The 13,697-nt window shown below is 36.3% G+C and overlaps 1 protein-coding gene across 1 annotated transcript in view; it reads right to left on the bottom strand.

Moving 5' to 3' along the window:
* Window positions 1–13,697, bottom strand: part of USH2A (usherin) — an 801,896-nt gene that overhangs the window by 271,683 nt on the left and 516,516 nt on the right. The window contains exons 38-39 of the mRNA XM_050780502.1: window positions 8,709–8,859; window positions 8,021–8,163 (exon numbers count right to left, since the gene is read on the bottom strand). Coding sequence (XP_050636459.1) covers window positions 8,021–8,163; window positions 8,709–8,859 — 294 coding nt within the window. The remainder of the gene's footprint in view (window positions 1–8,020; window positions 8,164–8,708; window positions 8,860–13,697) is intronic.

Below are 13,697 nucleotides of genomic sequence, written 5' to 3'. Positions count from 1 at the left end.
GCTTATTTAGTTTTATATTCAGGTGTGTATATTGGAAAGGGTGTGTGTGCACACACTTGCGTGTATTTGTATGCATGTGTATGAACATCCAGTTTGAATGACTCACAACTTGAGTGTGTGTATAACTTTCAGTGGTTTTGTGAGTCTTCTCCATTTGTTTGCTATTCGAGTTACCCATGACTGATCACTCAGTTTTCTTGTTACATTCCCATTGTTCCCCTGAAGCAACATTTTACCATTCTAATTAAAGCCTCACTCCGTTTAAAAACTCTTTTTGGTAATATTAACTCCATAAATGAGTATCCCCTAAGTTTACCAGTGAATTAAAAATCAAAGTGGCAAATATATGGATGTATAATTATATAAAGCAATATACTGTGTGCTAATTGTTAATGCAGCCTTTTGTTATTCACTACGGATATGTTAACAGAAGAATAGAGTAATGTACTCTATCTTGTTTTTAATCATGAATTCTTTTACTGATTTATTATTTATACCCCAACTACTTCCCAAAATAATTTTTGACAGCTCATAATAAAAGTAATCAAATGTGAGAGGAGCAATAAAATAAAGAAATATTATTAATCTTATGATAATAAAGAGGGTACAATAGTTATTTCTCAAAACAAAAATTAAGAATGGGCACTGCGGTTTTGCAGAAAAATGAACTTTCAGCCTCTTGACGCTGATGAAAAATGAAATGGGCTGTGTAACATAGGTACCATTATGTAATGAGAGAAACCTCTGAAGGCTAAAAGGCTGTTGGAATTGAAAGGACATTATTTGATAGTTTGCAAATAGAAGAACCAATATTCAGGAACTATTTTTCTGTATTTCTCCCGATCTCAGGAGAGTATTGTTTAGAAAGAATGTTTCAGCCTCTAGAGCTGGGGCATATTATGAGGTGAATGGCAGTAGATGCATCTGTGATAATTTGGTGCAGAAAATAAAATGCACTGATGTAAGAATTCATGAAGTCAGGAAAACATCCTAAAAATCCTAAAGGTCATCACATTCACTCCTTATATTTGGGCAAAACTTTATCTGAATTTTTCCAAATGTAGGAAATCAACTCTGTTTACAGGGATATTGTCAAAATGAGGAAAATAGCAAGATTAAATGAATCTATGTATTGTTTTAGCATTACAAAATGTTCTTTTATAGGCAGGTGCTATATAAAATGCTATAGAAAATGATTATGGTAAACATCCATCTCTCTGTTAATAACTAGCAGTTTTTAGATACTTGACTCTCTAAGAATTTAAGATTTGAGACTGAAAACTAAGCTCGTGCCATTAAATATCAACCTGTGGCAATTAGCTTTGAATGATCTCACATAGTCCACTGAGAGTTTTCAAATATTGACAATTTAACTTTTTCAAAGCTAAAAAACAAGAATAGTGTTTTAAAATAGTGAAAGGCCAGCAGATAACATTTCTGGATAATGAGAGGATATACCGTTCCTGCTAAAGTGTCATGCATGTAATACACACTCAATAAAATTTAAGTAGTAATAAGGTAGCTGTGACAAAATTATTTTTTATTAATTTCTTAAACATAAAAAACTCAATTTTTCATTACTTTCACCTGCAGTCTTCAGCTGTAAGAAACACAGATATTACAAACCTCTATATTTGGAAGAGCAGCGTGCTTTAAGTGCTCGGAGGAGATTCAAGAGCTCAAGTGGGAAATTGAGGCAAGGTGGATAGAATTTTTGATTAATCAATCCATTGTTTCAAAGGATTCTGTATTGGTCAGTTTTGGCTTGAATAAGTTCCTTTTGATCTTACAGTATAAAAATAAAATATAAAAATAATCATAAATATTTGAATTTGTTAATTCTGAAAATTCAGAAATTTGTGGAGAAAATCTATGCAACGGAAGACAAAGTATATAGTGACAAACATGCAGAACCAGTTTGTTCTCAAAATCAGAAGACTATAAATGTTATTTTTGATCCCGGGTCTTCTGTTCTATGCAAAACAAATACCTGAATTACTGTTTGAAAGGATAAACATGTCAGCAATCAGAGGTTAGTACCTAAGGCAATTGGAAAAATATTTGGAATGGAGAAAGCAAAATAGTCGTGCAGCACTACTGAAACTTGTAGTTCTTCTTTCTTCATTAAGTAATATGTACTCATATAAATATGTTCCAATCTCATTTAAAAATATTCCTATTTTTCTCTTGTTGCATAGAATGCTCTTAAGGACGCAAGTAAAACTTTAAATTCTAAAATGCCCTAAGGATAAGATGTTTTTCATGCAATATTCGTTTTAAAATTTCAGTAATCTTAAGGGCATACATACACTTAAATGATTCAGAAGTCCTATTCTAGAATTATCTTGATCAATTTATCAAATTTTATACCACATGTTTCCTTCCTCTTCTGTTACACGGTCTCAGAGTATTTTACTCTTATTACAGGTTGTGAGAATAAAAACAGGAAAACTGGTTTTGTTTTAGAATTCCTTCTACATATCCCTCCCCTTCATTCTGAATAGCACATGGTGTGAGGCTGGCAGAAGCCTCCCTAACTAGAACATTCGTTACCTTAGCCGAGACAGCAGCCAATGTTGAATCAGAGAGACAGCCAGCCAGCCTGCCTCTGACCAAGGCAAAAAAATGAGAATCACTTTTGGGATGTCCCTCTCTTACATTCACCTCTTGTTCCCACTCTCCCAGCCCCATACTCAGAGACTGGAACAACTGACAGGACAACCTGAGAGTCCCTCTCCAGGTCTCATGTGTCAGGGTTCACCTCTTACAGCAACTGCTTTCCAGCCTCACCCTGAACCAATGGAGATGGCGTAAATTTGAACTTGGATATTAAAATGCACTCCAAATATAAATCATTTCCAATTTCTCTCCTGGTCTTCTCCTCTGGGTAGGCTTTCCTGGTCCTCATGTTGAGGGGCCATGCCCTTCCTCTGGGCTTGCTCTCGTGGACAACTCAGCTCATTCACTCTAACTATGGTTTTACTGTGTGTGCTCCTTGCCAGACAGTGGAAATCTCAAGGGAAAAACAAGGAAATCCATCCTTGCAACTTTCATATTCTTTTAGTCCCTGGTACACAGTAGGTACCCAGTAAATGTTTGCTTGAGTTTTTGTAGATTTACTTCAATCAAACTCTGCTTTTAATCAGTTCTTTGAGTAACAATTTTGGGGCACCTATTCTACATCAGACCCTTCGCCAGACACTGGTGATAGAAACATAGTTGAGACAGATCACTAGGTCTTAAGACGTTACAATTCAGAAGGGGATATTGATGATGCATTAGTAAACACAAAACAAAATTCTAAGGGAGCCACAAGAAGGCAAAACTTCACAGAGGCAGTGACACTTGAGCTGGGGCTTGATGAATGAGTAGAATTATGTCAGGCAACAAAAGAGGAAGAAGCATGTTCTGTTAGATCTAGATTTCAATTGACATCACATTGCCTTTCTGTCTTACTCCAGAAGAACTTCTGTTCCTTTGTAAATTACTGTGAGTATCTGAAAGATGGACGAAGGCTGCTGAGGGGAAAAGTAAAGCAGGACCCACGTAGTAAGATAATTGTCTTCATTGCCCTCTCCTCTGTTCACAGTGCAATTATAAATGTGAAAAAAAAAAACAAGATGTAATGCAATCAGCAAATATAGCATGGCAATGGTACAGTCTTGTGTCACCTAATGACAGGAATACATTCTGAGAGATGCACCATTAGGCGATTTCATCGTTGTACAAACATCCTAGAATGTTCTTACACAAACTTTGATGGTACAGCCTACTACACACCTAGTTTGTGTGGTATAACCTGTTGTTCCTAGACTACAAACCTGTACAGCATGTTACTGTACTCAGTACTGTAGGCAACTGTAACATAATGATAAGTGTGTATCCAAACACAGAAAAGGTACTGTAAAAATATGATATCATAATCTTGTGGGTCCACCATCATATATGTGGCTCATCATTAACTGAAATATTGTGCAGCATATAACTGTACTTAAAATATCACCGTGTCATCAAACTAATGAACAAATGAAAAGTAAACCTACAGAATAAACTGTTCGAATTCCAAAGGTTTTATACAGTAATGCCTCTTAGATTAGTGGTTAAAAACACAAATGTGGAATTTTAAACTACAAATTTGGGAAATGATCACACATTTTAAAATATATGACAACTAAATAGTAAAATCTAGAGTGAATTTAAGTTTGGTTTTTTTTTTTTTTGGAGGTAGGGAAGTGATATTTAGAAAATGATTTCAATTTCATTAGTTGATCTAATTGCTTGCGTATGCCATATATGTTTGTCCTTAAAATTAGATATCCCATATTTCAGTCTTCTTTCCTGGGAAACCTTAAGAGAAACAGATTATCTAACTTTTTTTTGGGAATCCACATTTTTAAGAAAAAGTAGGTTAATTCATAGTTAACACAAGGCAGGATTTCGGTACGCAAAAGAGTACATCCACATTTAAGCTGAGGTTTGAGGAAACTTGCCCTCCGTACCCACTCCAATTTCTACATGTATGTACTTTACAGAAAACAATTGCAAACATACGAGAGAGAAGGAACACTCATATAATCAGGAGTGATGGTTATCTCTGGTTTCAAGATATCAACATTTTCAGCTGCTAGGCAAGTGCCTTCATTTTATTAATCACATGCTCTCAAGTCTAGCATAATCTTAGGACATTTTTGCAAGCTGTGGACATGCCAGGTGCTTGGACTGCCAGCAGCACATTTAAAAAATAATGTGTTGTTTGTATTTATCTGGTTGCAAACAGTTAAACACTACACTGACCAAATTGGCTGGAACAAACATCTTTTATTAACACACGTTTAACAGGATTTAAAATATTCATAGGAAATGTGCATTATTATTATTTGGCATCAGGACACTAGAATTTTAAAAATGCATGGAACTGGATATTGGTGGCACACTGGTGTAAATGACAAATTATTTGAAAAAAATCTATTAAAATTCTTGACATCCTGTTTCCTGTCCATGATAACTTCTCTGCGCCCACACACTTGCTTCTCCGGCTGTAGCTCATTGCCTGCCTAGATTTCTCTTTGTGGTTTCACCTGTGTCACAGGCTTGCTGAAAGTCACTGTCTTGAAATATCACACTAAAAATATTGCCATTGGTGACCCATTTTGGCACTGGAAAGCTATGAGACTGTGGCTGATGCAGAAAGGTGCCTGTTGATGGTATGGAATTTAAATATGGGCATGTGGTGACTTCTCTGTTTCATTCTTTAAGATGATATGTGAGATTTCTACATGGAAAATTGCACTCTAGGTCAGGCGCGGTGGCTCACATCTGTATTCCAGCACTTTGGGAGGCTCAGGTGGGCAGATCACCTGAGGTCAGGAGTTCCAGACCAGCCTGGCCAACATGGTGAAACCCGTCTCTAGTAAAAACATAAAAAAATTAGCGGGGCGTGGTAGTGGGCACCTGTAATCCCAGCTACTTGGGAGGCTGAGGCAGGAGAATTGCTTGAACCCAGGAGACAGAGGTTGCAGTGAGCTGACATGGTGCCACTGCACTCCAGCCTGGGTGATAGAGTGAAACTCCATCTCAAAAAATCAAAGAAAGAAAGAAAGAAAGAGAGAGAGAGAGAGAGAGAGAGAGAGAGACAGAGAAAGAAAGAAAGAAAGAAAGAAAGAAAGAAAGAGAAAGAAAGAAAGAAAGAAAGAAAGAAAGAAAGAAAGAAAGAAAGAAAGAAAGAAAGAAAGAAAGAGAGAAAGAAAGAAAGAAAAAGAAAACTGCATTTTGGTGAGCAGGGGGTGCTGATCAGGATCATGTATGAAGCGTGATTCTGGCATGGGCCTGTCAGTATGGGTGGTTTTATAAGCAACGCTTTGTAGCCTTGAAGAAAAACTGCTTGTGCCCAATGCCAATCACTCAGTCTTTGTCAACTCAATTGCACATCCTCTCAGAGACAGCATCCATTTCCACTGACATCTAAAATATACAGTACCCTGTCACCATGTCTCAGGGGTGAGTATGTACTGCTAACATAACCTGCAGGTACACATGGCCTCCTTCCAGTTCTTTGCTATGTATGTGACTTCACAGTGTGACTTCACAGTGTACACACAAAGCAGAGGAAGGAAGGGTTCATTCATTTTGAGGAACGGGTTTAAACAAAAATGATGGTTATGAGTTGATACCTGCTATTTATTCAAGTGTTACTAATTCTTCCTTAAGGACAATGAAGGGTTAATAGCATTCACTTTGAACTCAAGCCCTAAATATCACAACCATAGTAGGGTCTCTGTGTATGAAAATTCCAACCACTTACATGTATGGTCTGTAAGACTTGTTTTATAGTAAAATGAGACCAAAGATAAGTTTGCTCAACAAAGGAAGCTATGCTAATTGGTATTTTACAATATGTTGGACTTTTGCTTATTTATGTGCTACCTCCCTGCCAATAGATGGCAGGTCATGGCCCTCATTCAGTAAAAATTGTGGGGAGATTACCACTGAGGAGGTTTGAGTGTTGCCCTTTCTCTAGGGGAATAAAAAGTGCTGTGCCAAAAAAAAATTCTTTCTCCCTTCTTCCAAGCATTCTATTGAGACATCACCTCTGCAGTGGGTTGAATAATTATTTTTGGCTAATCTTTATTTAGTGCCATCAAGCATGCTGCTGTACATAAGAAGGAGATTACAAACCCATCTTCAGTTGTTTTAAATGTTTCTTCAGAAATCTATTTTGAGTGTGAATTCTTCAGTCCATAAATCTGGTGATCATGGCGTCCAGATTCCCCGGAGTGTATGTAATGTTCCTCCTAAAAGGTGGCGAATTAATGCTTTCTGAACTTTGGGTGCCGTTTATTGTACTGTGCTGATAATTTACTAAATGACACCCTTGAGAACAAAAATACTGCGAGTCCCCTTGCAAAGTAGCTAACGTTCTCCCAGGGAGTAATTACGAATTGGAAGAAATGGATTAAGTAATATACATTATTGCTTATAATGCTGGCTTTTTTTTTGTAAAAATAAAGTCAACTTTAAACAAGATAGATTGTACTGATTATATCTCATTTGATGTCTTATCTTCACTAAAACAATGCAATTAAAGGTATTATAGAAATAAAACAATATAATAAACAATTGATATTGTTGCAAATACCATATCCTTGTGTTAATATCTAGGCTTTTAAAAGTCACTTAACATTCTCATTGGATATAGAGCCAGCATGGCAATGGGCCAGCAGAGAACATCTCCTAAGAAGCCTGTGATTAAAAGACTTGACAAGATTAACTCAAAAAACCTAACTGTTCAAAGATACAATGTCCTTATTCACTCTGTGTAGCTTGATTTAATTTCCAACTTTTCTTTAAAAAACCCTCTACTTTCATATATATGCTTTTATAGAGGCAATTTGTATAAAACCAAATGTTATGGTCATGTATTTTTCTCAAATATAATCTAGCAAATATATGCAAAAATAACTTCCTAGTGAACCACTGTAAAATTCTCTTTATTGGTTGAATAAGGAAATCTCAATCCACCTTTTGTAATACACTGCTATCAGATTATGCTTCTCTATACTGAAGGTTGTCTTTGGGGTATGAGTAAAAGCAGGAAAATGAAACCTGTTTCCAGGAACAAGTATATGTAAGCAGCCTCATGAAGTAAGGTCCATATTTCATTTTCTTCTGCCTGCCAGAATTTCTCCGAAACAGAACATTCAGTCATAAAGCAGAAGATGACAACCTTTCTCTTGCAGGGCACCAAGATGTACCCTGAAGGACAGAATGGGGCCATATCATAATTTGTAGTGAATTACTTTGTCCTGTCTGTAGGCCTAACCCTCCAATCCTCCAAGACCACATTATTCTTCTTTCTGGAGAGACTGACCACCTTTGCCCCACTCTTGCCCTAAAAAAGATTATTGTCACTAAACGACAAGTAAATAAGGGAGGTTAATTTCTTTACTTTGGAAAAAACTGAAGACATTTTAAACTCCCTAATGTAGAAGACATTTGGCTGTGTATTGTTCAGACCACTTACTGTCCTCTGCGGTCATGAATGGAATCCAAGAACTATGTGCACTGCCAAATCCATTGGAGGCAACCAACCGAAACATATACTCTGTGTACGGTTGGAGATCGCTCACTTCATAGCTTAACGATGCAGAAGGATTAGAAAATAACCTGTATGGGAAAGAAATGTCAATTAGGAAGTTTTCAACATTCAAAGAAATAAAAGCAAATAAATTTCTTACTACAAAAAATTTTAGAAGATTCCAACATACATTTAAGTACTGTAATTTTCTGCCATCAAATGAGATCTCTTTTAAAATAAATGGCCATTGACTGAGAGTTTGTAATCTTGTGTTTATATGAAATGTAAATGCTAGTAGTATTGAGACTGACTGCCATGTTGATTTGTACAGTAGGTGTTATAATTTGTTAGTGACAGTTCAAACATTATATTGTTAGTTTCATTGCTTTTTGTAATGCATGTGCTCATGAAAAGTTTCAGTGGGAAGAATTCTTACTTTAAAGGCCATATAAGTGAAAAATAGATAATTTTGCAAAGCAAATGATTATCCTCTAAGTAGTCTGGGTTTTTTTTTTTAACTTTTAAAGGGTAACCTATATTTTTTGCAAATGAGAACCGACCTACTCTTCAAAAATGTTATGTCTATATTATGTAACCCAGCTGATAGATAAAATGGACAAAGTAGAATGCTTACTCTAGAAATTCATGGGTGGAGTCGCCAGACCTCATCTGGAGTTGGTATCTGGGAGAACCAGGAGCGTTATTACGAGCTGGTGTAGACCAGACAACCTGAAGACTGGTTGGAGTGGCAGATGAAAGCCTGGGAGGCAGCACGCCATCTGGAGCTGTCGAAAAACACAGATGAATTAGAGCAGAGAAAACTGTGGAGAACATATGCTGGATGGAATCGAAATGCTCCATATACTGGAAAAACTGTTCCTCAGGATCAACAACAATGTTAAACATGGTCCATTTAATTTAACATTTTCATTCCTGAACTCCTGTATTTCCTTATTGTTCATTTCAACACAATTACATTAGTATTTCAGTCTTAAAAGCCGGCCCCCAAACAGCAAGACAAATGAATATGCAGCACATTCCCACCTGTACTTCTGTTTATCTAATTGAAAACATGGAGGGAATTTAGTGAAGCAAATATTAAAGTACCTTTTTGATTTAACTCTTTGTTCAACAGACCAAGCAATTGAACACTGAAGCAGTCCAAATCTCATATTCATCCCCCCCGATACCATCCATTGCTGCCTTAAATCACACCACTACACATGAACACAATGGCTTTATTTTCTTTCTTTCTTTCTTTTTTTTTTTTTTTTTTTTTTTTTTTTTTTTTGAGGAAGGGAAGTCCCTTGCTAAAATTGTATTTTCCTGGAATGATAAATAAATATAAGTGGTTGAATATAGCATATTCCAGCCTTAATGCTCATCCATGAAAATATAAAAATTAAACATTTTTCCCTATGTGTGTTATACAGTTATCCCTTCTCACAGTTATCACTTCTCCTGCCCTTATTCAATTTTGCAAGTTAGAGCACACATACCACTTTTTCTAGTCTAGTTGAGTCTCTAGCCAATCTGTTCTGACTTCAACATATCTGCTTGATACAATTTACCAGGGAAATCTATTTGAATGATTCTAGAAGCCCTAATAGGAATGTGTAAAACTAAAGCCTATTCTACTAAAAAAAATTGATAAGATGACACTGGTTATTTAATTAATTTTTTCCAACAGGTATACCTCAAATGAGCCTGTCATATCAGCATGTTCTAAATCAAATCAGTTTGTTCCAAAGCTATTCAGAAACCTGAAAGCAAATTCAGCAAAACGCTGTGCCTTTAGGAAAATGACCTAATGACTCTGAGCCTGTATTTTCTGATCTTTAAAGTAGGTATAATATTTTTCCTTTATAGAATTGTTGTGAAGTTCAGAGATCATATAAATAAAGCACCTGATTTTAGACCCTGATAATTACTAGCTGCTAAATATTATTACTATTATTACATTGGACTGACCTGCACTTTCTTAGCATAATTTAATTGCTAGTATAACATACTTTGTTGGGAACATTCTGATTATTCTAATATAGGTTCCTAATGACCACAAATTACCAGAGGCCATTGATGAAGAAGCAGAAGTGATCAAAATAATGAGAATAAATGAAATATCAGGGTCCATTTTCAACTTCATTTTATACATAACCTTGTGTAGTGTGTCAATTCTATGTACTCTCCAATTCAGAAGAAGCTGTCTGTGAACAATGAGGCTAATGAATGACCAGTGATGAGAATAGAAGAATTAGATTACATGTTTCATCCATCTTCTGTAATGGGTTTGAGTTCATTAATAATTCATTCATTTGTTCAATAAACATTTATTGAGGCTCCACTCTGTGCTAAGCAGTACTCTTCATGTGGAAGGAGAACAGCACTGAATAAAACAGACACGACTCTTGCCCCTAGGTAGCTTACATTCAAGTGGAGAGAGCAGGTGATAAACAAATAAGTATTGTGTACACAATAATATCAGGTGGCCATAAGTGCTTTGCAGAAAAATAAAGCAGGGTAAGGAAAGAGAAGGTAAAAAGAATTGTGCAGTTTTAGTTACTAGGTAACAACTTCATTTCGATGGGAAGATTATAGGAAGAAAATGCAATTCAGTGATATTTGAACAGAGACCTCACTGACATGAGGGAGGCAGCCATCCAAATGTCTGGAGGAAGAGCAGTCCAGCCAGAGAGAGCAGTACATTCAGAGGCAGTAAGGAGGAAAACATTCTGGTTGTGTTTAAGGAACAGTAGGAAGGTCACCGTGGCTAACATGACCTAAGGAGGAGAGAGAAAGGAAAAGTCTTCACAGGAGTTGTAGTCTTCATAGGAGTCATAGTCTTCACAGGAGTTGTAGGTCAGCATATATGTGATATTTAAAGGCTGAGATGGTGAAATAAACTAGAAGTGAGTGTTGATAGAATGAGTATAGAAGAGGTCTGAGAACTGAGCCCCGGAATCCACCAAAATGTTGATGTCAGGAGGAAGCCTCTATAGCAAAGGATACTGAGAAGGAGTGGTCAGTGAGGTAGGAGGAAAACTGAGAAGGTATAGACTGGAAGCCAAGTAAAGAAAGAAGGCACATGAAAAAGGAAGGACATCACATGAAAAAGGAAGGACGTATCAGCTGTCCCAACTCGGCTGAGACTTTAAGGAAGAAGAAGACTGGGAGTTAAAACTTTGCATTTGGCCAAGTGCAGGTGTTTGATAACTGCAAAGCACAGATGCAGTGCAGTGCTGGGCACAGCAGTCTAAGCTAAGGTTGTGAAGAGAATGAGGGAGTAAAGAGCAGATACATTGAGCTTAGACAACACTTAGAGGGAATTTATTCTAAAAGGGATTAGAAAATGGGGCAGTAGCTAGTGAAGCTCATGATATCAAATGAAAGTTTTCTAAAGACTGGAAGATGTTGCAGCATATAAGCATGTTTATTGGAAGAATCCAGCATAGACTAGGGGAAATGATACTGTAGAAGAATGATTGCCAGAGCAAAGTCCTAGTGCAGGAAGAGAGAGGTGAGTCAGTGCACAGTTGAATCAACTGAGAGTCAGTGCACACTGGCTACCAAACAGAGCAGGGATAGTTCTCACATTGTGCAAAAGTGAATGGACAGATGAAGATGTAGAACAGTGAGTAGATGCAGTGACAGAATAAAAGCAAAGATCTCCTTTGATGATGCCCAGTTTCTCAGTGAGCAAAATAAAAGCAAAGGCTCAGTGACAAAGTGTGTGGATGAAATAGACGCTTGAAGAGAGAGGAAATGATATGAAATAATTCTCTCAATTCGTAGAAGTGTAGCATGACTAGAAAGTGCAATAAGATTGCTGCCCAGGGCCAGCTATCCACTTCTTAAGTTCACATTTTTGGTTTGAAGGACATTCATTGCTAAAGGCTTTTTAATTGATATTTTATCTATGAACACAAATGGTTTTAAACAATCATAATTTCTTATTTGATTTATATACTTTGATTTATAATAAGTGCACACATAGAAAAAAGAACATTGTGAAAACACAGGCAAAAAGTAAAGTGCAAATTGCATACAATGTATCACATATAAAACCATGTCTCTTATTTGATTATTTTTGTCTAATTTTTCTACATCAAGGAGTATAATGTAATTGAAAATCCAAATTCTGAATTTCAAGTCATTAGCCCCCCAAAAAACAGTTTTTAATATGCACAAAAATCCCTTATGTGTTAAAAAACTGCATTGCCTTTCTATTAAGAAAGTAGGAAGAAGTGCCCCAAAGTAGGTTTCATAATAATAATAAAGTGTCACGAATCCTCTTCTGAGTAATAATAAAACAATATGCTCCATTAAATTGGTACACTTTGAATTATTAAATTGTGAAATATTTCCAAAAAGAATGGTCATCTTAAATTATTTATATATAACCACTTATTCTGTATGCTTCCAGTAACACTGAATTCTGGAAACCTTCCTTTCCCCTCTGTTTAACCCCTTTTATCCTAGATTTAATCCTTAGAGGCTCCTTAGCACCAAAGCAATAACTGGGAGCCAGCCATAATTCCGCTGCTGGTTTCTTAACAGAAGAGCCCTGTATCCATCAGCTTGATATATTGCCTCCAAGATGCTCTGTTGCTCAAAAAGCTTCTTTCAAGTTTAATATGACCCTCACGGGGCAAACACTCCAAGACAACCGCCTGAATCAACACATCTTGTCCAGTAAATACTAATTCTACACAGCGACTAGATAAAACAGCTACCTCAATCTATAAATTCAAAGGAAGTGGGTTTTTAATAAAATTTCAAATTTAACCTGCTTCAGAAGACCAAATTCATACAAAACATTAAGCAATAAATTAAATCACAGATTGGAATAACGAGATGGTATAATCTCTTGAATGTATAATTTTATTACACTTTAAAATGATATACACCACTAGACTCTTATCTATATGAAAAATGAAAGAAAACAAAAAACCAAATAGACAATGACCGAGACATGTCCTAAACTCCTCTAAGAAAGCAAAACAAAATAAAACAAACAAAAAAGCAAATATAAAATGATTTATTTACACATGTCCTAAACCTTTGCTCCCTACAGATTTATAAAACTCTGGGGGTGAGCTCTCAAAGGCAAAAACAGAGGCTTTACAAATGTAGTTGGTGACTACCAAGTCTGTGGGGACAAGAAGAAGAATATTTTAGGGAGAAAATGAATTCACTGTGCTTTCCAATATGCACTAAATTGTTTCTCAGGACATCCCACCAACGTGTTACTTTTGTGGTGTGTTTTTTTTGCCTGTGTGTGTGCATTTCAAAATAGTGAAATAAAATGCTGTATTAAAATATCAAATAAGCCTGTAATACTTTGTATCAAACTTAATTCTATAATACAAGACATTGAATACAACTCTGCACAAGGTTCTTGTTAGAGGCAGGGAAAGGGCAGAATAGGTAGAAGGAGGAATAAAATAATCTACTTCATGTTTAACAGATTAGACCTGACTCAAATAACTATATCACCAAAAAAAGAGTACTCTGAACAAAAGAGGTATAAATGCTACGGGGCACTCGGAAGTAGAAACTCACTTCCAGGGGTACACTGGGCCTTGTCTTTCAGAGATCCCTGGCTTGCAGAGGCACTGCCTTG

The sequence above is a fragment of the Macaca thibetana genome, chromosome 1 (genome assembly GCF_024542745.1).
Source record: "Macaca thibetana thibetana isolate TM-01 chromosome 1, ASM2454274v1, whole genome shotgun sequence".
Classification (NCBI taxonomy): domain Eukaryota; kingdom Metazoa; phylum Chordata; class Mammalia; order Primates; family Cercopithecidae; genus Macaca; species Macaca thibetana.
The sequence above is the reverse complement of the archived record's forward strand: the minus strand, read 5'-3'. Positions and strand labels throughout refer to the sequence as shown.